The 21,543-nt window shown below is 36.0% G+C and overlaps 3 protein-coding genes across 3 annotated transcripts; 2 read left to right on the top strand and 1 right to left on the bottom strand.

Moving 5' to 3' along the window:
• The first annotated feature begins 347 nt into the window (after nt 1–347).
• Nucleotides 348–7,627, top strand: LOC104889889 (formate--tetrahydrofolate ligase). The gene is made up of 5 exons (XM_010675226.4): nt 348–756; nt 1,813–1,962; nt 4,098–5,273; nt 6,324–6,470; nt 7,113–7,627. Exons 1-5 carry the CDS (start codon nt 595–597, stop codon nt 7,386–7,388), a joined length of 1,911 nt encoding a protein of 636 aa, XP_010673528.2. The 5' UTR covers nt 348–594; the 3' UTR covers nt 7,389–7,627.
• A 1,120-nt stretch (nt 7,628–8,747) lies between these two features.
• Nucleotides 8,748–12,571, top strand: LOC104889891 (protein trichome birefringence). Its single transcript, XM_010675227.4, has 5 exons — nt 8,748–9,760; nt 10,041–10,233; nt 10,582–10,775; nt 10,859–11,017; nt 11,815–12,571. The coding sequence occupies exons 1-5, from the start codon at nt 8,943–8,945 to the stop codon at nt 12,146–12,148; spliced, it is 1,698 nt and encodes a 565-aa protein (XP_010673529.4). The 5' UTR covers nt 8,748–8,942; the 3' UTR covers nt 12,149–12,571.
• A 5,159-nt stretch (nt 12,572–17,730) lies between these two features.
• LOC104889892 (peroxidase N) lies at nt 17,731–20,117 on the bottom strand. Its single transcript, XM_057394578.1, is given in 6 exon segments — nt 17,731–17,856; nt 17,859–18,248; nt 18,733–18,895; nt 19,246–19,317; nt 19,319–19,429; nt 19,855–20,117. Coding segments are annotated over 6 exon segments (981 nt in total). The 5' UTR covers nt 20,074–20,117; the 3' UTR covers nt 17,731–17,830.
• Nucleotides 20,118–21,543: the final 1,426 nt, after the last annotated feature.

Genomic DNA, 21,543 nt, shown 5'->3' with positions numbered 1-21,543 from the left:
CGATAATTTATATTTGAAAGTATGAAACCTACCTAGTGAGAGTATGTCACAAATTTTGACATGTCTAATTGCTTTTTTATTTTAATTTTTGATGAGGCAGTTTAGTTGGTAAACTCTATAAAAATAATTTTCAAAATGTATCGAATCTCGTCTATATCACTACACTAAATCACTCATTTCCAACCAAAAAAAATAATAATTGTCATTTCTCATTTGTCACCCTCATAAAATCCTTTTTTTTATATTAGTTTTTCCAACATGAATCTACCAATAATAATTTTATTACATGATTGACAATTTATCAACAAGTTTTTCCACCTCACTCAGGATAAACAAAATCTGAACCTCACAATTCACAAAACAGTCAAACAACACACAAATCAATACAATACTCCTCATTCTCATATTATATTAACTTATATTCTCCAAAAAAGCAACTTCAAATAATCAATTCACGACCAAATAATTCAAGACATGAATAAACTTTGAATCAAAAACCAGATATACTCACAGAATTCAAATTCAGCAGATTTCAGAATATTCAATTCAAAATACCCTAAAAAACAAACGAATATTCTTGAGAAAAGTATAAAAATGGCGTCATCGAAAAATGTGCGAAAGTTAGAGGTAGTTTCGCCGGTGCCGGCTGACATAGACATAGCAAATTCCGTTGAGCCGCTTCACATCTCCGACATTGCTGCCGATCTTAATCTCTCTCCTCGACACTATGACCTCTATGGCAAATTCAAGGCCAAGGTTTTTTTAGTCTCTCTCCTTTGACTTTTTGTTTGACTCAATTTTCCACTTCAGTGTAATGTTCATCAAAGTTGCTTTAATTGTTGATCCGTCTTATATTGATTATGTTTATTTATTGGTGGTTGATTATTTGCAACTGTTGCGTAAAATTGTGGTTGATTGATGAAGTAACTGCAAATTTAAGTTGTGATATTGCTTTTTTTTCGTTAGGGATTGATATATGCAATTGTAAGGGATAACATTAAACATGCAATGACTTCACTTGTATGATAAAGTTATACGTCAATCGATGTAATTAATGCTTAGTATTTCCAATTTTATCGTCGCAAATATCAATTTTTTTAATAGGGTTCAGCTGAATGCAAATTAGTAAGGAATTTGTAATATTGTGCTTAGAATTTTGATTAATTCTGAGTTTAATTTAAGGAGGCGTTTGGTTCAAATAGAGGAATGGAGAGGAGATAGAATCAAGAAGAGGGGAGGAATGGTAACAATAATCGTTACTTTTATTGGGTTTTTGGTTCAATAATGGAAATTAGTAATGGATTCGATTACTCCGTTCCAATCCCCCAAAAAGCTCAATCAAACAAGGCCTAAGTTCTGAATCTGTTTTGACATGTTTAGATTTTGACTGTGGGAGTGTATACTTGTTCTTATATGAGGATGGATATTTAGTCTTTGAGATTGAATAAACTACCATACTTTCTATTAGTAGAAATCTAACTACTTAACTTTTTCTAATTCAAAATGCAAAATTGGTGATTCACACAATGACATGGGAATGATATTTTAGGTAGTAGCATTTCCCTAATTCCTTCAATTGTATACATGTTGCACTTTTGGTGTTATTTGGCTTTTTGCAATTTTACTCAATCAACTCATCATACTTTATGCTTTATTCTGTTTCCAGTATTAGTCATATTTTCATTTATATGATACTTTTGGCATTAGTTTTGGTTGCTGAATTCTATTTCCACTTATAGCAATGTATATATGCTTAAATGTGGGTGTACTGCTTTCTTGACACCTTAATTTTGTCAATTGTTTGTGAAATAGGTTTTGTTGTCTGCGCTCGATGAGTTACAAGAATCCCAGAATGGATATTACGTTGTTGTTGGGGGAATCACTCCGACTCCTCTTGGGGAAGGCAAATCAACTACTACTGTTGGTCTTTGTCAAGCTTTGGGAGCCTTCCTTGACAAAAAGGTAATTGATTTTAGGTCCAATTGATGACTGATGTTCTACTCACTCAAAATAGTAGTACATACATTTTCTCAGGACATGAATTTTAACTACTAACTTATATTGTTTTTGGTGATTGCACACGTAGTACATGTTGTCATGGAGTCCCTCAATGTACACCATATCTAACAACTATACCCTCCATCTCATATGTTTGTCCACTTAATCGTCTATCTATATTTAGTATCATATGCCAATTTTAAGGTATTTTTCACTTCTTCCTTCGGTCCTAAATAATAAATCACAGTTACTTGGGAGTCATTACTAAGTAATTGAGTTCAAATACCACAACTATCAATCATTTGAACGTTTATATCTCCAACACACTGATCTAGTGTTCTTCAGAATTCTTATCTATGGATAGCAGTAAGGGTAAGATGGGATAATTATAAGTTTAATTTACTATTTTTCAAAAGTGGCTGGGAAGGCATAAACTGGAAATGTGCATGGCCAATATAATTAGGAATAAAGGTGTAGTTTTTTTTAATTATATCATTGAAATATTACTATTCAAATTGAAATAGTGCATCAACCAATGGTCTAGTACTATGAATCTTACATGTATGTGCACTTTGGAAAGACTATATACATGACACAGAGGGAGTGTTATACAAAAGATTTTTTTTATTGAACGTATAATAGGTTAGGATTCTGGTTTTGACTTTTGAACTGACAGAGGGACAATGGTGATGCATTGCTATAGTTCATTTTGTTCTGTAATTTATAGATGCTTATAATTTTGAAATTTGCCTTATATATAATCACAATCATGTATTTGCACTTTCCTACAGAGGTACATGTTGTGTGCTCAGGGGAATACTTATTCAGAAATCACAATCATGTATTCCCATACAAGCAATATATGTTTCCTAGATTTTTAAAGCTTTAGAATTTATCACTGAGCAAGGTAGTTCTTGCAATCTTACATTTGGGTTATAGTTGTCTTTTGATCTTACCAATCACCTACTATGTCGAAGCCAATTCTTTTGTCCTGTGTTGTTCATCTTCGAAGATTGTTCCTTGGGAATGGTTTAATGTAGTTTGCTCTAGCCCCTTACTCCAAACTGCTTGTCCTCCACCTTCTAAGCAACAAAAACCATCCAACATGTATTTTACTCTTTTTTCAGTTTAGGAATCTCAAGATATTTGCCACTTTATCCCTTGCTATGCAAGATTAGGTGGTTAGCTGTTTCACACATTAGTATGTTAATAAAACCTGTAAAGGATAAATTTTCCCATTTATTCCCCCCCTTTGGCTGAGCTCGATTTAGACCTCGTAATAATCACATCATGCACGAAGTCTGAGATTTCTAACTGCAAGCTTCCTTGTTGGAACTTGTTTGTGATTTTCAGATCGTAGATTGTGAACTCTTCTTAAAGCCAAGTTTAAGGGTCATATGCACATTACACAGATTTTCTTGATTTTAATACTTGACGGGGACAAAACTTCTAGTTCATGGTAGCTTTGTTTGGATATATATCTTCCTACTACCAAATCTTACACTACAATGTTTTGCATTCTTGAATATCATTACAAAACAATGAATACTTGTGGAGACGTCTTCATGCTCCAGAGTTTCATATGAAAAGTTGAGCTGGACCAATTTGCAAGTATCCAGCAGCCATTTTTGTCTAATATCTCTTCAGATTTTTTAAATATATATGTTGTAGTTAGCAGTGGCTGGAATATTTAGCCATCCCGTTTCTCCTTCTTTTTGTGCTTCTCACCAGAGCAAGCGTTTTAAAGTTGTACATATGTGATACTAATGTTTCCTCAATCACATATGATTGTTGAAATAATCATGTAGAACCAAACCTTTCATGTGATTTTGTTAAGCTAATTAAGCTGGGTAAACATCTCTATAGTTGGCTAGGCCTCGAAGGCACTAGTTACGCAGCACCTAAATTGTCATATGCCGAAATGATGAGATACATTTGGTTTAATTCTCTAGTTCTATGGTCAAGGATGAATGAGCATTTTTTACATGTTAAACAGCCCCATCATTTGGGTAGCTTTAGGGCCGTAAAGTTTTTCATAGATTACAAGTTATGTGTGATTGTTCCTTTTGAGATCACTAATCAGGTCCATGTTTCTCCAGGTTGTCACCTGCCTTCGTCAACCATCACAAGGGCCAACGTTTGGAATAAAAGGTGGTGCAGCTGGTGGTGGTTACAGTCAAGTGATTCCAATGGATGAGTTTAATCTTCACTTAACAGGAGATATACATGCTATAACTGCTGCAAACAACCTTCTTGCTGCTGCTATTGACACCAGAGTGTTTCATGAGGCCACTCAGTCAGATAAGGCTCTGTTTAACCGGCTGTGTCCCCCTAACAAAGAAGGTAAAAGAGCCTTTAATAACATAATGTACCGGCGTTTGAAGAAGCTTGGTATTGATAAGACTAATCCAGATGATCTTACTCCGGAAGAGGTCAAAAGCTTTGCTAGGCTTGATATTGACCCTGATTCTATTACATGGAGGAGAGTTATGGATGTCAATGACCGGTTTTTGAGGAAAATTACTGTTGGTCAGGGGCCTGATGAGAAGGGGATGGTAAGGGAGACTGGATTTGATATTTCTGTTGCTAGTGAAATAATGGCTGTTCTGGCTCTCACAACATCTCTAGAAGACATGAGGGAGAGACTTGGAAAGATGGTGATTGGAAACAGCAAGGCTGGAGAACCTATAACAGCTGATGATCTTGGTTTAGGTGGCGCTCTGACTGTATTAATGAAGGATGCAATCAACCCCACTCTCATGCAGACTCTTGAAGGAACCCCTGTGCTTGTTCATGCTGGTCCTTTTGCAAATATTGCTCATGGTAATTCCTCCATTGTTGCTGATAAGATTGCCCTGAAGCTGGTTGGACCTGGTGGGTTTGTGGTTACTGAAGCAGGATTTGGTTCTGATATTGGAACTGAGAAGTTCATGAACATAAAATGTCGATACAGTGGTTTAACTCCACAGTGTGCAATTGTTGTCGCAACAGTGAGGGCTTTAAAAATGCATGGTGGTGGACCTCAAGTAGTGGCTGGCAGGCCTCTTGATCGCGCATACTTAACAGAGAATGTGGATCTTGTTGAGGCTGGTTGTGTTAATCTTGCCAGGCATATTACAAATACAAAGGCCTATGGTTCAAATGTTGTGGTTGCGATAAATATGTTTTCTACTGATACAGAAGCCGAGCTGAATGCTGTAAAAAAAGCTGCAATGGATGCTGGGGCATTTGATGCTGTAATCTGTACCCATCATGCACATGGTGGAAAAGGAGCGGTTAGTACTTCAATTCTTTTTTACTTATTGTCTAAACTCTGAGTTTCCCGTGTTTAGGCTATTTGTTTGTCCTTCTGATCTGTGGTACTGGAGCATGAGGACAACAAACACGTCCTAGACTCTTAGTTTTGTATATCATGAATGTTATGCTAGCCTGAGTAGAATATTCACTTTTATATTGATAATTAAACTGTTCTTATCTTATTTATGATCATATTGTTGGGTATACATTACTTTCTTTGCAAATTAAAGGTCATTTGAGATATGCTATGTACTACCTCCATGTTTTTTAGTTGTACCCGAAGACCTTGACATGCTCTCCAACGCACAAATTTGAGTTTTTATATCTCTAATTATGTATAACTAAAAAATTATACAAAGTTGATATGGAAATATACAAGGAGAAGAATCTAACAAGATCCCACATGAATATGCTTTTCCTTATGTATACACATGGTCAAAGTTGAATATGTGATTAGTGTTACAAGTCAGTATGGTACTCCCCTATGTAGCACGAGTACTTCTTCTAAGTCACGTACCTATACTCGATACGTATCCTGTCTGGGACGCGTACCCATTCCTAAAATTTAAAAAATTTGCCGTTTTCTGTCCCCGTATCCCTCTGTGCAACCTAGGTACTCCCTCTGTTTCTTTTTATTTGATACATATACCATAAATGGATGTCCCCAATAATTTGCTAAATTTCCTATATTTGGCATGTGGACCTCATATCATTCCTACCTATCTTGCCCTATATCTTTGTCATCTACCTATATTACCTATTTTTACCCCTCTTTTGTCATCTATCTATAAAGTTATGGTCCTGGCCGCCCCCTTTTGCATGTCCTAAATATTTGTGCCAAGGAGAAATGTAGCAAATAAAAAGAAATAGAGGGAATAAATCCAAAAGAAAACGGAGGAAGTATCTGATAATGTTAGGACTTTACTTAAGGTAAGGAATGAAAGCTGAACTATCTGGACATGGAGGTCTCTAGCTCTCATTGAACTGAGTGAACTGAGTGGAACTGATGCAACTTCGATAATTTTCAGGTGGATCTTGGCATAGCAGTTCAGAAAGCATGTGAGAATGTGACACAGCCTTTGAAGTTCTTGTATCCTCTGGATGTTAGCATCAAAGAGAAAATAGAGGCAATAGCGAGGTCTTATGGTGCTGCTGGAGTTGAATACTCTGAACAGGTGAGACAATTTGTTCTTGTGATCAACTAGTCTTTTGGTGGTGGATGTGCTTTCATATGGTTTTTATGCGATTATTTTGCTTCTAAGCTTGTTGGCTGCGATATTCTCAGCTTCCAAGAACAAAAACTCCTCATCCACACCTGTGTTTGATTCATTGCATGTTTATAACTTCAGTTTCAGGACTTGCTCAGTACTCTGATGTTTTCAAGTAGATTTGTTCGTATAATTATTGATAGTCTCCATTTTCCTTGAGACGCTTATGAATGTTAAGATATTCCTGGTCCATTATAGCTATCTCTATAGATCTTTCCTACAGTTGTCATACTCAGTAACGACTGCAGTCATGTCATTCTATGTCATAGCTACAACATGCTCTGTAGCTATTGCAGTCAAAACATGCTTAGTAACTACTATAGAAATTGCTTTGGTATTAGCTCACGCTGTGATAATAGTTCACTGGCTTCTCCATTTTCTTTGAGGGTATATATTTAGAAATTCTCATTAATCAATCAAATCTGAAGTTTTTAGAATGTAGATCATTTCTGTTCAAATCTTGTTGTTGCAATCGGAGTTTGGTCTTATGCCAGAGCTCTAATCAGTTTGATAATAGCCTCTTGATACGAGTCCTTTTTCATATTTTAGGCTGAGAAACAAATTGAGATGTACAGCAAGCAAGGATTCTCCAATCTTCCAATCTGCATGGCAAAAACTCAATATTCATTTTCGGACAATGCTGCTCAAAAGGGAGCTCCAAGCGGGTTTATCTTGCCAATTCGTGATGTGAGGGGTAGCATTGGAGCTGGTTTCATTTATCCTCTTGTAGGAACAATGAGCACTATGCCCGGGCTCCCTACAAGGCCTTGCTTCTTCGACATTGATCTCGACACCACAACTGGGAAGGTTATTGGTCTTTCTTGAAAGGTCTTTTCTCAGGAAGAATTGAGGTAGTCTCCTCTGGAGCACAAACTTCTTGGAGATCCTTTGCATACTGTATTTGTATGTACATTTGTCTTGCTAATAATTCCTTGTATAAAAATCTTCCCGTTGTTCCATTTGTGTTCCCCTCAGCTTTTGTATCCCAGTGGACATGAGAATCAATGTTGGATTTTGTATGCAATGGAGTATTAATAAAAGTATGAAAATGGTTATATCCCAAATTTTTCTCTCCTGTGGTTTTTTAGCATTTTGACAAGAGGCAATATTATGCATATGCTTGGGTTATTTGGAATAACAACCAAAATATAGCTTTAGTCGATTAACAAAACCTATAATTCATATTGGTATATGATGTCAAAAATAATTTTTTGTCCTATTTGTTTGTACCAGTGTTTGTTCACTCATCTTTATTGATTTATATTAATAGATCCTTTTCATTTATGTTTCTGAAAAAATAAAGGTTTTAAGCTTGATATGTAGACCGATAATATTGAGTCACAATTCAATTGGTACAAAATAGCGTGACGGAGATCTTTGGGCTCTCCATGCACTATTTATTGATGTTTCTAAAAGAACATCTTAATCATAAAATTACAATTTTAACAACATATTTTCATATACACAAATTGTGAAATGGATGATTATACGACATCTGGTTATATTCGATTTCGAGTAACCAAAAGACATCAACGACATGAAAGAAATTTGCATTGAAATTTGAAAAATAAACAATTAAATTTAACATACTTACTTCATTTTTGTAAATAAAACACTTGTCACTTTTATGAAAGAGCTCTTTTCGATGCAAGGAATACGAGAAGGGTTCTTACTAGGAATGACAACGGGTCGGATTTGGACCAGATTATGCATAATTCGATCCCGGCATCCGAAAATCCGACCGACTTAAAATTCGAACATCCGGCTCCGAACCCGATCAAACTTATTTTTCTGCCCATTTTTTTAATAATAAAATAGTCTTCTATAATACAATAATCTAATATTATAATTTATTCTTATAATCATATGAAAATGTTATATAAGTACTAATAATCCAAACATTACTACTATTTTTAACAATCATTTCTTCAATGGGAAAATCCTATATAATACAGTTGGCTGAAAGTCGAAGTCAGGTTATACATAAATTATATATTAACATAATTAAGAAAAAAGGAATGATTGATTCAAAGTCGGAGTCGGATTCAGATGTCGGATTATTATATGAGATCCGACTCCAACCCTCATCCGACTCAGAGTCGGGACTTTTTAAACAGAGTCGGATTACTTTTTTGTCGGAGTCGACTCGGACTAGAGTAAGATTCGGACTGGGTTGCCATCCCTAGTTCTTACAACTATTTAAGCTAAAGACAAAAAATATTACACTTTCCATAATTAGCATGCATGAAGCGCACACTAGATTCACAAAGCACCTGAATTACACCTGAACTAGCAACTACTCTCTCTCTTGTCGCGCAACTGAAATCCCATAGCAAAGTTTAATTTCTGGAGTTTTTGCTGCTGCGGAAGAATTAACAAATGCGATATCAATCAAAACCCAATCTTTCTGTAATTTCTGATACCAGAAAATCCATGCTTTTTCTTTACTTATTTATGTTATTCTTCATCCTTTGCACATTTTTCATTCTCTTCATTCCTTCATCTTCATCTTCTCCTTTGCTTCTTAAAAACATTGTTAACTTCAAAGATCGCTTTTTTCTTTCTTCTAATGGTTCTCATTTCTCTTCTTTTTTCTCTCATTTCTTCCCCAATTCTTCATCTTCTGATGTTTTGTTAAATTCAAGCTTACCCATCTCTCCAAATTCCACTTTTCAATTAGGGTTTAATGTATCATCATCTAATAATTCTAGTAAAAATGATTCTATTTTGAGTAATTCTTCATCAGTTGAAGAAAAATCGGAGAATAATTTGTCAAATTCAAGCTTACCCATCTCTCCAAATTCTACTTTTCAATTAGGGTTTAATGTATCATCACCATCATCTAATAATTCTATTTTGGGTAATTCTTCAAAAGTTGAAGAATATTCAGAGCATAATACATTGATTTCTGAAACCCAGAATTCTCATGAGGTTAAAGTGAATAGTACAATGACAAATTTGCCCTCTCAATCAAAATCTTATAACATTAAAGGGAACAACAAAAGTGATGAATTTTATGAGTCAATGGTTTATTGTGATCTGTTTGATGGGAAATGGGTTAAAGATGATTCTTACCCAATTTATGAACCTGGGTCTTGCCCTTATATTGATGAACCCTTTAATTGTTATCTTAATGGTAGGCCTGATAATGCATATGAAAAGTATAGATGGCAGCCTCATGGGTGCAACATTCCTAGGTAAAGTTGCAAATATTCTTCCTTTTTTATTCATTCATTTTTTGTGATGATGTTATGATTATGCCAAATTTTTCAAAATATTAGCCTAAATTGATTTGGGATGATGTTATGATTATGCCAGATTTATCATTTTTTGGAATGATGTTGTGATTATACTAGATTTTTTTGGATGATGTTATGTTATGGTTAGAGATCATTTTTTGGGATGATGTATGTTTTTCTTTTTTCAAAATTTTGTGTTTTTATTGTTGATTGATTTGTGATGATGTTGTTATGCCAGATTGAATGGCACACATATGTTGGGATTGTTGACAGGGAAGCGTATGGTGTTTGTTGGTGATTCTTTGAATAGGAATATGTGGGAATCTCTTGTATGTTTACTAAGAAATTCAGTGGAAAACAAAACCAGGGTTTATGAAGTATCTGGAAGAGAAGAATTTCGCACTGAGGGTTCTTATGCCTTTATATTCGAAGTATGTTTAAAGAAGCTCCTTCATTCACTTTAGTGCCAATATACTACTCCCTCTGTTCCTTTTTGTTCTTTCAATGAGGTATTCGGGAATAAACCATTGAAAAATGGGTGAATTATAACAAAAACCCATTTTGTGCGGCATGTTAGATAATTAGGGAAATTTGTGGCAAACAAAGCAAATTTTATAGATAAGAACAACAAAAAGAAACATGCTACTACAAAAATGAGGAAGAACAAGTAGGGACGGAGGAAGTAGTTAATATTGCTTTATGGAGGAAGTAGTTAGTATTGTGTGATTTGAACTCCTTCTAACATCAATAACTTGTTGTATGATTATGTAAATCATTAGGATTACAACTGCTCTGTGGAGTTCTTTAGGTCCCCATTCTTGGTTAGAGAATGGGAAATACCTGATGAAAATGGGTTGAAGAAGGAGACACTGAGGCTTGATTTAGTTGAAAGCTCATCTGAAAAATATAAAGATGCAGATTTTCTAATCTTCAACACTGGACATTGGTGGAGTCATGAAAAAACGTCAAGGGGGTACAAATATGAATATATTCCAAATTTCCCGCATTGTATGTTTTCCCACTTGAGGATATAAACTGATGTATGCCCTTGTGCAGGGAGAGTTACTATCAAGAAGGTAGCCATGTCTATACTCAATTAGAGGTCAATGAGGCGATTCGTCGAGCAGTGACAACCTGGGGAAGATGGCTGGATGCTAATGTGAATCCCACGAAAACACAAGTTTTTTTCAGGGGATATTCTAATTCTCATTTTGGGTAAGTTAGAAAGCATGCAGAAGCTTAAACATGCAGAAGCTTAAACATGCTTAGTAAATTGTTCAAAGTGGTATATTTGTTTGAGTGTTTGATTCTGATTGTTTTGCAATTATGCTTTCAACACGCCTAGTAAAATGCTCTATAAACAAGATAGAATGCGAAGTTATTAGTCACTAGCTAGTAGCTAAGTATGATTGAATATTGGTTGCTTATCTTGGAGACATTGGGTAAGGAAGATGAGTATTCTGCATTCTGGACTCTGGAGAAAGTTGTTTTGTTTTCTGTTCATGCAAAATGCTGACGAGATATTGGAAGTTTTACAAGATTAATCCTACTTATGGGAGGTCCTGCCTTATTAATTAAAACTATCGGTTTTTTTCTAGAATAATTCCAATTATAGGCAGTGGCTTCTCAGAATGATCCCAATTGTGAATGAAGTGAGCGACAACTTAATTATTTAACTGTTTAGTTTTTCTTTCGTGGTTTAATCTTTATCCTTTCGTGACAAATCATCATTTGACCTTCTAAATCTGTTCTTCTAGTTAACTGTGGTCATTTTGAGAAGGCAACCTCATAGATGGGACTATTGTAGTAAAACATATAGTTTTGGATTATTATGAAAACACCATCTATAGTTGGGATTATTCCTATGAAATTTTCCCTAATCCTTTATTTTTTTTGGCTACTTTAGACCGTTTTTAATGCCGTTTGTTGGCGAGTTTTTCTTTCCTTTGCTTTGTTACTTTGTAGTTCTTGAGTTCTGCTGTTAGACTCTCATGTGTTTGCATGATTTGCAGAGGTGGAAAGTGGAATGCTGGTGGAAAGTGTGATATGTATACTGAGCCAATCAAGAATGATACAGATTTACCAGAGCAACCTCCTATGATCAAAGTAGTGGAGAATGTGATCAAATGGACAAAAGTACCAGTTTATTATCTTAACATCACAACACTAACTGACTACCGAAAAGATGCTCATCCTGCAGCTTATAGAACACAACAGGAGAGGCGTGCGCCTTCAAGATACCAAGATTGTGCGCATTGGTGCCTTCCCGGTGTTCCTGATACATGGAATGAACTTGTTTATTCTCAAATTTTGATTAGACTTCACCAGAAGCAAAAACTACAGTAAGGAGAAACTTAATTTAAATGATAATGTGAATAAATAGTTCTTGCTTCACTCACTAGATGGTCTGTGTTCATAGTTTCTGAAAAGGCCTTTTTTGGATAGCGATGACAAATTTATTGTATTTTATAGATAGAATGAGTAAAAAAAAGGATAGGGATCAGCAAGTATCAGTGTAGGGTGCGCGTATAAGTTGTAACTAGAATGCATAGTTTCATTTTCTTGCATTTCAAAGGTTTTTTTTTTGACTTGCATGTTACCACTCTATGTGAGTTCCATCACATCCTTGTGATCCACAAAAGTTGGCATTATTTTTGTAGTAAGTTATGTTTGTTACTTTGATTTTGCAAAATAGACATTATTTTGTAATAAGTTATGTTATTACTATGATTTTGCAAATTTATACGGATTATCATGATCAGTTTTCAATTTTTGGTTTAGAAATTCTTAAAAGTTTTTTAAATTGGCAATATGACATATGCTTTATATAATACCCTATTTGTTTTATATTTGGCCCCTTGTTTTCCTTTCTTTTTTATTTCCTTTTTGTTTCACTAATTAGTCACGATCAGATTTCTTTATTACCATTATCTCAAATTTAGACATGAGTAGAGAGTATAATTATTATGAATTACTCTATTGTAGAAAAATAATTTTAGCTTATTAGTATCATCTTTGTATTTGTATTTCAATATTACACTAACGGTCCAATTGGGAGTTGGTTATAAATGGTGGTAATGAGAATGAATTGGTACGTAAATTTGCAAAATAATTGTTCGTTTCCATGATAATGTTAATTTATCCTAAAGTGTATATTTTTCTTTTTGAATTTTCATTCTCATCCAATACCACTTTGTTAGGTGATAGTGAGTGGTAATGAAAATTAGGAGTGAGATTGCTTCCCCATGGAGAAAAAATACAAACTTGGGGATTGAAATTGTCTCTTCATGGAGCTTTAAATGGTGCTTTCCATGTAACCTACACTAGAACTTCATTGCCATTATTATAGTTTATTAACGACTTTCAAATGGGCCGTAAATATAAAATGAATAGTATAAATTTGTGCTAAAAGAAAAACAAATTAAGTGCCATCGACTCGATCCAAAAACTAGTGTTTTGGGTCATCGTAGGTGGTTGTTAACCCTATATCGAAAAAGAGCTTACTCAGAATTAACTAAAATCCAGATTGAAATGGACTCAACCAACTGGGTTTACTAGGACTCTACACAACCAACACCATGGATGAAAAAAATCGTTCATGATAGAAATGCAACAATATAGTCTTTCACTCATTTCATTTCAATGTGTATTACCACAAATTAAGTTTTTACAACAAATGAAGTCGCCCACGCAAGACAAATGAATATGACACCATAAAATTCTAAAATCTAAATTTATATATTCTTTTCAAGCCATATGAATCTTTTCCAATGACATCCCAGGACCCTAGGAGGCATCCCGTGGCATTCGGAGCTCGGGCCTCAGAAAAGTCCGAAAGCGTGTATTATAATCTTCAATTTTGGCTGTTTTTGGGACATTTTTGGACTTTTTCGGGCCTGTTCATATTTTCTCCTGAAACATTCCAAGGAGTTCTGACGTGACTTGTAATGTTGCGTGTGTGCTTGACACCATTTGCATTGCCTCGAAAAGTCTCAAAACACCCCATTTGTTCATATCTCGTGAAATCCAAAATTGCCTCGAAATGAACGTAAAGGCATCCATATATTCATTCCAAGCCACATGAATCCATTCCAATTACCTCCCATGGCCCTAGGAGGCATCCCGTGGCGTTCGGAACTCGGGCCTCGAAAAAGTCCGAAAGCCTCTAACGCCCCATTTGTTCATTTCTCGTGAAACCTAAAATTGTATCGAAATGAACGCAAATGCATCCATATATTCGTTCCAAGGCACATGAATCATTTCCAATGACCTCCCATGGTCCTAGGAGGCATCCCATGGCATTTGCAACTCGGACCTTGAGAAAGCCTGAAAGCGTGTATTATAACCTTCAATTTTGGCTGTTTTTCGAACATTTTTGGACTTTTTCAGGCCTACTCATATTTTCTCCCGAAACATTTCTAGAAGTCCCGACGTGACTTTTAACATTGCGCGGTTGCTTGGCACCATTTGTATTGCCTCGAAAAGCCTCTGAACACCCCATTTGTTCATTTCTTGTAAAACCCAAAATTGCCTTCAGTTTAGCTTTTTTTGCGATATTTTTTTTTGATTTTTTCGGGTCTAGTCATATTTACTACCGAAACATTCCTAGGAGTGCCGACGTGACTTGTAACGTCGCATAGGTCCTTGTCACAATTTGTATTGCCTGGAAAAGCCTCTAAAGCCCCATATGTTCATTTCTCGTGAAACCCAAATTGTCTCGAAATGAACATAAAGACATCCACATATTCGTTCCAAGTCACCTGAATCGTTTCCAATGACCTCCCTTGTCCCTAGGAGGCATCCCGTGGCGTTAGGAGCTCGGGCCCCGAGAAAGTCCGAAAGCATGTATTATAACCTTCAATTTTGGCTGTTTTTGGGACATTTTTGGTCTTTTCCGAGCCTGGTCATATTTTCACCCGAAACATTCCTAGGAAGGTCGACGTGACTTGTAACGTAATGCGGGTACTTGGTACAATTTGTGTTGCCACCAAAAGCCTCTAAATACCACATTTGTTCATTTCTCGTGAAACCCAAATTGCATCGAAATGAACGTAAATGCATCAATATATTCGTTCAAAGCCACATGACTCCTTTCCAATGACCTCCTATGGCCCTAGGAGGCATTCCGTGGTGTTCGGAGCTCGGACCTCGAGAAAGTCCGAAAGTGTGTATTATAACCTTCAATTTTGGCTGTTTTTCGAACATTTTTGGATTTTTTTGGGCCTGATCATATTTTCTCCTAAAACATTTCTATAAGTCATGACGTGACTTGTAACATTGCGCGGTTGCTTGGCGCCATTTGTATTGCCTCGAAAAGCCTCTGAACACCCCATTTGTTCATTTCTCGTAAAACCCAAAATTGTCTCGGAATGAACGTAAAGATATCTACATATTCGTTTCAAGTCACAAGAATCCTTTCCAATGACCTCCCAAGTCCCTAGGAGGCATCCTTTGGCGTTCGAAGCTCGAGCCCCGAGAAAGTCCGAAAGCGTGTAGTATAACCTTCAATTTTTGGCTGTTTTTTGAACATTTTTGGACTTTTTCGGGCCTGGTCATATTTTCTTCCGAAATATTTCTAGAAGTCCCGACGTGACTTGTAACATTGCGCGGTTGCTTGGCACCATTTGTATTGCCTCGAAAAGCATCTAAACACCCCATTTGTTCATTTCTTGTAAAACCCAAAATTGTTATCAATTTTGGCTTTTTTTGCGATATTTTTTTTGATTTTTTCGGGCCTGGTCATATTTACTACCGAAACATTCCTAGGAGTGCCGACGTGACTTTTAACGTTGTGTAGGTCTTTGGCACAATTTGTATTGCCTCGAAAAGCGTTTAAAGCCCCATTTGTTCTTTTCTCGTGAAACCCAAATTGTCTCGAAATTAACGTAAAGACATCCACATATTCGTTCCAAGTCACATGAATCGTTTCCAATGACCTCCCATGTCCCTAGGAGGCATCATGTTGCATTTGGAGCTCGGGCCCCTAGAAAGTCTGAAAGCATGTATTATAACCTTCAATTTTGGTTGCTTTTGGGACATTTTTGGTATTTTCCGAGCCTGGTCATAGTTTCTCACGAAACATTCCTAGGAAGGTCGACGTGACTTGTAACGTAATGCGGGTACTTGGCACAATGTGTTGCCTCCAAAAGCGTCTAAATACCACATTTGTTCATTTCTCGTGAAACCCAAATTGCCTCGAAATGAACGTAAATGCATCTATATATTCGTTCAAAGCCACATGACTCCTTTCTAATGACCTCCTATGGCCCTAGGAGGCATCCCGTTGTATTCGGAGCTCGGACCCCGAGAAAGTCCGAAAGTGTGTATTATAACCTTCAATTTTGGCGGTTTTTGGGATATATTTGGACTTTTCAGGGCTTGGTCATATTTTCTTCCGAAACGTTCATAGGAAGGCCGACGTGACTTGTAACATTGCACGGTTTCTTGGCACCATTTATATTGCCTCTGAACACCCCATTTGTTTATTTCTCGTAAAACCCAAAATTGTCTCGAAATGAACGTAAATGCATCCATATATTCGTTCCAAGCCACATGAGTTTTTTCCAATGACCTCCCACGGCCCTAGAAGGCATCCCGTGGCGTTGGAAAGTCGGGACTTAGGAAAGTCCGAAAGCGTGTATTATAACCTTCAGTTTTGGCTTTTCTTGCGACATTTTTTGATTTTTTTGGGTCTGGTCATATTTACTATCGAAACATTCATGGGAGTGCCTACGTGACTAGAAACGTTGCGCGGGTCCTTGGCACAATTTGTATTGTCTTGAAAAGCCTCTAACGTTCCATTTGTTCATTTCTCGTGAAACCCAAATTGTCTTGAAATGAACGTAAAGACATCCACATATTCGTTTCAAGTCACATGAATCCTTTCCAATGACCTACCAAGTCACTAGGAGGCATCCCGTGGCGTTCAGAGCTCGGGCCCCGAGAAAATTCGAAAACGTGTATTATAATTTTCAATTTTGGTTGTTTTTGGGATTTTTTGGACTTTTGCGGGCTTGGTCATATTTTCTCCCGAAACGTTCCTAGAAAGGCCGACATGACTTGTCACGTTACGCGGGATATTTTTGGACTTTTCCGGGCGATGCGTGCTTTAATTATTTTATTTGTTGGTTATTCTTTCGTAGTAAACTCTTTGAATTTTTTCTTTCCAAGTCAATTTTATATAGCATTTGAATAACTTCGGTTCTTCCTGATCATGCTATTTTATGAGTAAATAATTTGAAATCAATGAAACACGTATAATGCATAAAGCAATTAGAAATGATATATCACTAACCATTTGTTATTTTTAACATAAAGTTGGAGTTGAAACTATGTGATGGTTCGATAATGTTACTTTAGATAGAGTTAATTTATTGATAAAAGATATAAGTTTCTAAATACATTATAAATCATCATCAAGTTTTTACATACTACATTATTGTTGATAAAGTATTTCAATAACACACTTCTAATTTTGTTTATGGACTTTTCTAATGAATGTATAATCATATTAAATGTCATTTCAAATTTATGGTAAATTTTCTTATGTAAAATTATTTGTCAATTTTATGTTCATTGTGATGACTTTGACTTGTTTGGGAATTTCCTTTTATAAAATAATTTTGTCAATTTTTGTTGATATTCATTAATTGTGCTAACTTTGAGTTGTTTAAAGTTTTTTTTTCTTAAAATATAATTTATTTAATAGGGGTAATAATTTGATTGTAAATTGGGACACCGTTGCAGCGTTGCTCCCCTCTTCCTTATAGTATAGAGATAGATACATGGTAATTGGTAGATACTCATCATCTGTGGGATCTCTAACAATCATTTATATTTAGATATAAGGTAACATACTACACCATCAAAAACAACAAAGCCTTGGTCCTAAAAGATTTGGAGTCGACTAACATGAACCAGTCATAAGAAATAGTTTCCATAGCTAAATATAAGGTTACACATACTACAATAACACCATTAGGTATCAAGTGCACAACTTATTGCCTGATATTTTTTCTTAAACAATGTTTAAGAGTTAATGACCCTACAGTTTTCCGAATTTGGCCACTCGATCCAGTGATTGGATTTACATTTCCCATCTTGATCATGGACTTGATAAAGTCGGTGAGAAAGAGTTGTGGGTTAGTACTGTAGCTCTCTACAATGCTCTTGGTAGTGGTATTAGCCATGTCACTGGAATATAAATCTTGGTCTGAAAGGAGTATGCCCTTGTTGTTGATCAAGTTCTTGAAGTAATGGTTGTCGAATACGTCGGTCGAGTTCTGATCGAGAGCAGTTGTCTGGTTCCCATCACCATTGACAGGGCACAAGCTTTGAAGTTGCGATACTAGGCTGCTGTCAATGGTGCTGTCTGCTGCTCCAGAGCCGGAGAAATTGAACAGTCTTGAACTAAAAACAGCACATCTTGCTAATCCTATAGTGTGAGCTCCGCGGTTAAGTAAAAAATAGTGATGTTTAGGAGATGGGAGTGAAGTATGTTTTGTTAAATATAGTCATTGGGACTATGGATGATAAATACTCCCTCCGTCCCAAAATATAGTTCTCAATTCCTTTTTTTCACGGGAATTTATGCAAGTAGAATATAAGAGGGATAATAAAGATTTTTGTAGCTCATAAGCAACCTCTAGGGAGCTTAACATTTAGGCAAGGCTACCATAGAGCATAAGTCAAAAGCTATGTTACTTTGACTCAAGTACTCGTATCGGATATGGGTATGTATTTAAGTGTTCAACTCGACAATTTTATGAAATTGTTTTCATGATTTTGGCTCAATATATATAAAGCGTCGCAGTGTTCACGTCAATGTTCGAGTAAGGATCCAACACGGATATCTGAGATAAAAGAAAAGTAGTACGAGGTACTTAGGCCAAAATGATTCGAGCTTGAATAAGTTGTCGACATAACAATACCTTGTAAAGCCACTACATCAGTCAAGTTAAGACCCTGATCAGCAAACCTAGAAATGACGATGTCCAGGGGATCGAATGGGGAAGGAAGGTTTGTGTTTGCTCCTGTTTGGTTGGCCACCATCCCATCCCTTCTTCCTACCAATACTTTGTATGAAGATCCTCACTCTGCAACAACATAACTCAAGCAGTTAAATAACAAAAATTAGACATACAAAATGTTGTGTCAAAAGTTAAGCAAAAATTCAAGGGCGAAGCCAGATTTGGTTGTGGAAGAGGACCAGTTTAACGAAGAATTCTAAACATAGTCGTGGAGGGGGAGTTTACCAATAAAGCAAGATACAACCATTGATTACCATTGATTTTCTTCAAAGCTATGTTGAGGCCTGCAGGGACCATGGCCCTCTTAGGTCCCAACATAGCCTCGCCACTGACCAAAATACAGTGCATAAAAAGAATTAATCTAACAGGAGTGCATCTCTTTAATTTCATGTATGGTTTTCCTGGAAGTCTTACCAAGACTATAGAATCACGAGCAGCAATAGCAAGTATATCAGCACAAGAAACAACTCCGCTGCATGAACTTTCTAACCGCGGTTTTTATAGTATCCACAACTTCAAACCCTCTCAAAGAGTTCTGGTTAGGAAAAGCTAACTTCTCACTATCACTTCCATCCAGTAGTACGGACCCATCACAGCCCTATTCACAAAAAATGAAGGGTTATCGCAAAAAACTAAAGGGTTATAGTATACATGGAAGTATGGAACCTAAGTACTATGCTACTGTTGAAAATTTGGCCACAAAATGAGAAATGATACCTACTAAATTAAATACATTCTATAATATAAGGCAAAATTGACCTCAACACCCTGATCCATAGCTCGGGTTGCACCCAATATCACCAACTACGACTAGTAGCTTAAATACAATATGTTGCCGAAGACTATGGGTTTTATGATACAGATTGCATCCACCCGTAGTTGGTGGTGTTTAGGCTACTAGTCATAGTTGGTGGTGTTGGGTTCACGCAAACTATAGTTCAAGGTGTTGAGACCAATTTTAAACAGCCTTAGAGCTAGACGTCATTTAACTAGCTTTGATGATATGGGGGGAGAAAAACTTACATTGACGAAGCAATCATGGAAGTGAAGTCGAAGCAAAGAAGCTGCCATCCTCATTTCATTCATAACCGCAATTTGAACCTGTTTTCTTACAATACGAAAGAGATTAGGGCATGTTGTTGCATAAAAATCAGGTGTTAGTTGACACTTCACATCCACAGTGAATAACAGTAGCAAAGTCACTAGCAAAGTGACACTTTTTTGGCCCCTTGATCTCTTCATACTTGGTTTAAGCTAGTAAAACTAATAATAAGCACAAGAATTAGCTAAGCTGAGAGTTTTAGTTTGTAATGAAAAGTGATCAAAGTGAAATTTCTGATGAGTTATGCATGAACATGAAGATGTTACAAGCTCTATTTATAATTAATTTAGGATGTTCGAGAAAAAGGTTGTCACCTTGCATGTATGAAGTATGATATGTTATTATATTAGTGGTTTATAATTAGAATTTAGACAAATATGTCACCAATCACCACTAGTGAAAAATACACAACTAGTTACGTTTTTTTAAAATGCAAATCGGTCTCCTCTCGCAAAGTTTGACGAAACTTTTTGACCACGTTACTTACATTTATTTTTTATTTTAACTTTTGAGTAACTTTTTTTAACTGATTACGTTACATATATTTTTGCGTAATCGTTTAACTAGTAATTTGAGGTTTATGATTTTTAAACAATCTTATGAGAGAAATATCATGAATTGAATGGCTATAATAAATCTACAATTGATTACTAATGGAGAGGAATGCTTTTCTAGTTTGGTGTCCTGACGTATGGCGGCTGTAGCAACTAGTATGTTGAACTGTGAATATTTAGCACAAAATCACTTTTATTCTACTAATATCACTCTTGATGCACAAGTTTATCGTTTCTATGAGCAAATTAGTACGTAGTGCTATCATACTCATCAGTCATCACAAATCACAATAATATATATAACCCCCACATGATGTTTATGATAGAGGATAAATCTATTCTTGGGGCCTCAACCAAAAAGAATAGATTTATACTCTGTCAGTTTAAACTATATTTATTTTATAATGCATTAATGGCATGCTAATGTATACTCCCTCCGTCCATAATATAGTGCTTATTTCATTTTTGGTGGTCAAACTTTATAATCTTTGACCGAATATTCTCATTTGTATATATAAAAAAACATATTCATGTAGGATCTTGTTAGATTCGTCTCAATGTGTAGTTTCATAATATCAACTTTTTATATTTTTTATTAATAAGAAATTGAAGATATTAAAGGTCAAAGTTACGTTTTGGAGACCGTGAAAAAAGAAACAAGCACTATATTATGGGACGGAGGGAGTATTAGATGAGCATTGAAGAATGTAATCTTTTAAAGTCACTAGTAGAAAAAGGACGATTTGCGTCCCCTCATTTGCGTCGCACAGACACGGAAGTGACGCAAAAAACCTATTTGCGTCGCATGCCAAAAAGCGTTTGACGCAAAAACGAACCATCTGCGTCGCACGTACTTAAGGTGCGTTGCAAATTATTGATTTGCAACGGACCCCAAGCCCATGCGACGCACATCTTAGTTGGGCCGTATCCATCTCATTATCTCCCCATCTCCCCATCTCCCCATCTCCTAAAACTCCTCAACTCCCCATCTCACTCTAACCTAAAACTCTCTCTGATTTGCTTCTCTCTCTCTCCCTCTCTCTCTCCTTCACTCGA

This window comes from Beta vulgaris, chromosome 4 (assembly GCF_026745355.1).
Source record: "Beta vulgaris subsp. vulgaris cultivar EL10 chromosome 4, EL10.2, whole genome shotgun sequence".
Classification (NCBI taxonomy): domain Eukaryota; kingdom Viridiplantae; phylum Streptophyta; class Magnoliopsida; order Caryophyllales; family Amaranthaceae; genus Beta; species Beta vulgaris.
This window is presented reverse-complemented; position numbering and strand designations above follow the sequence as displayed.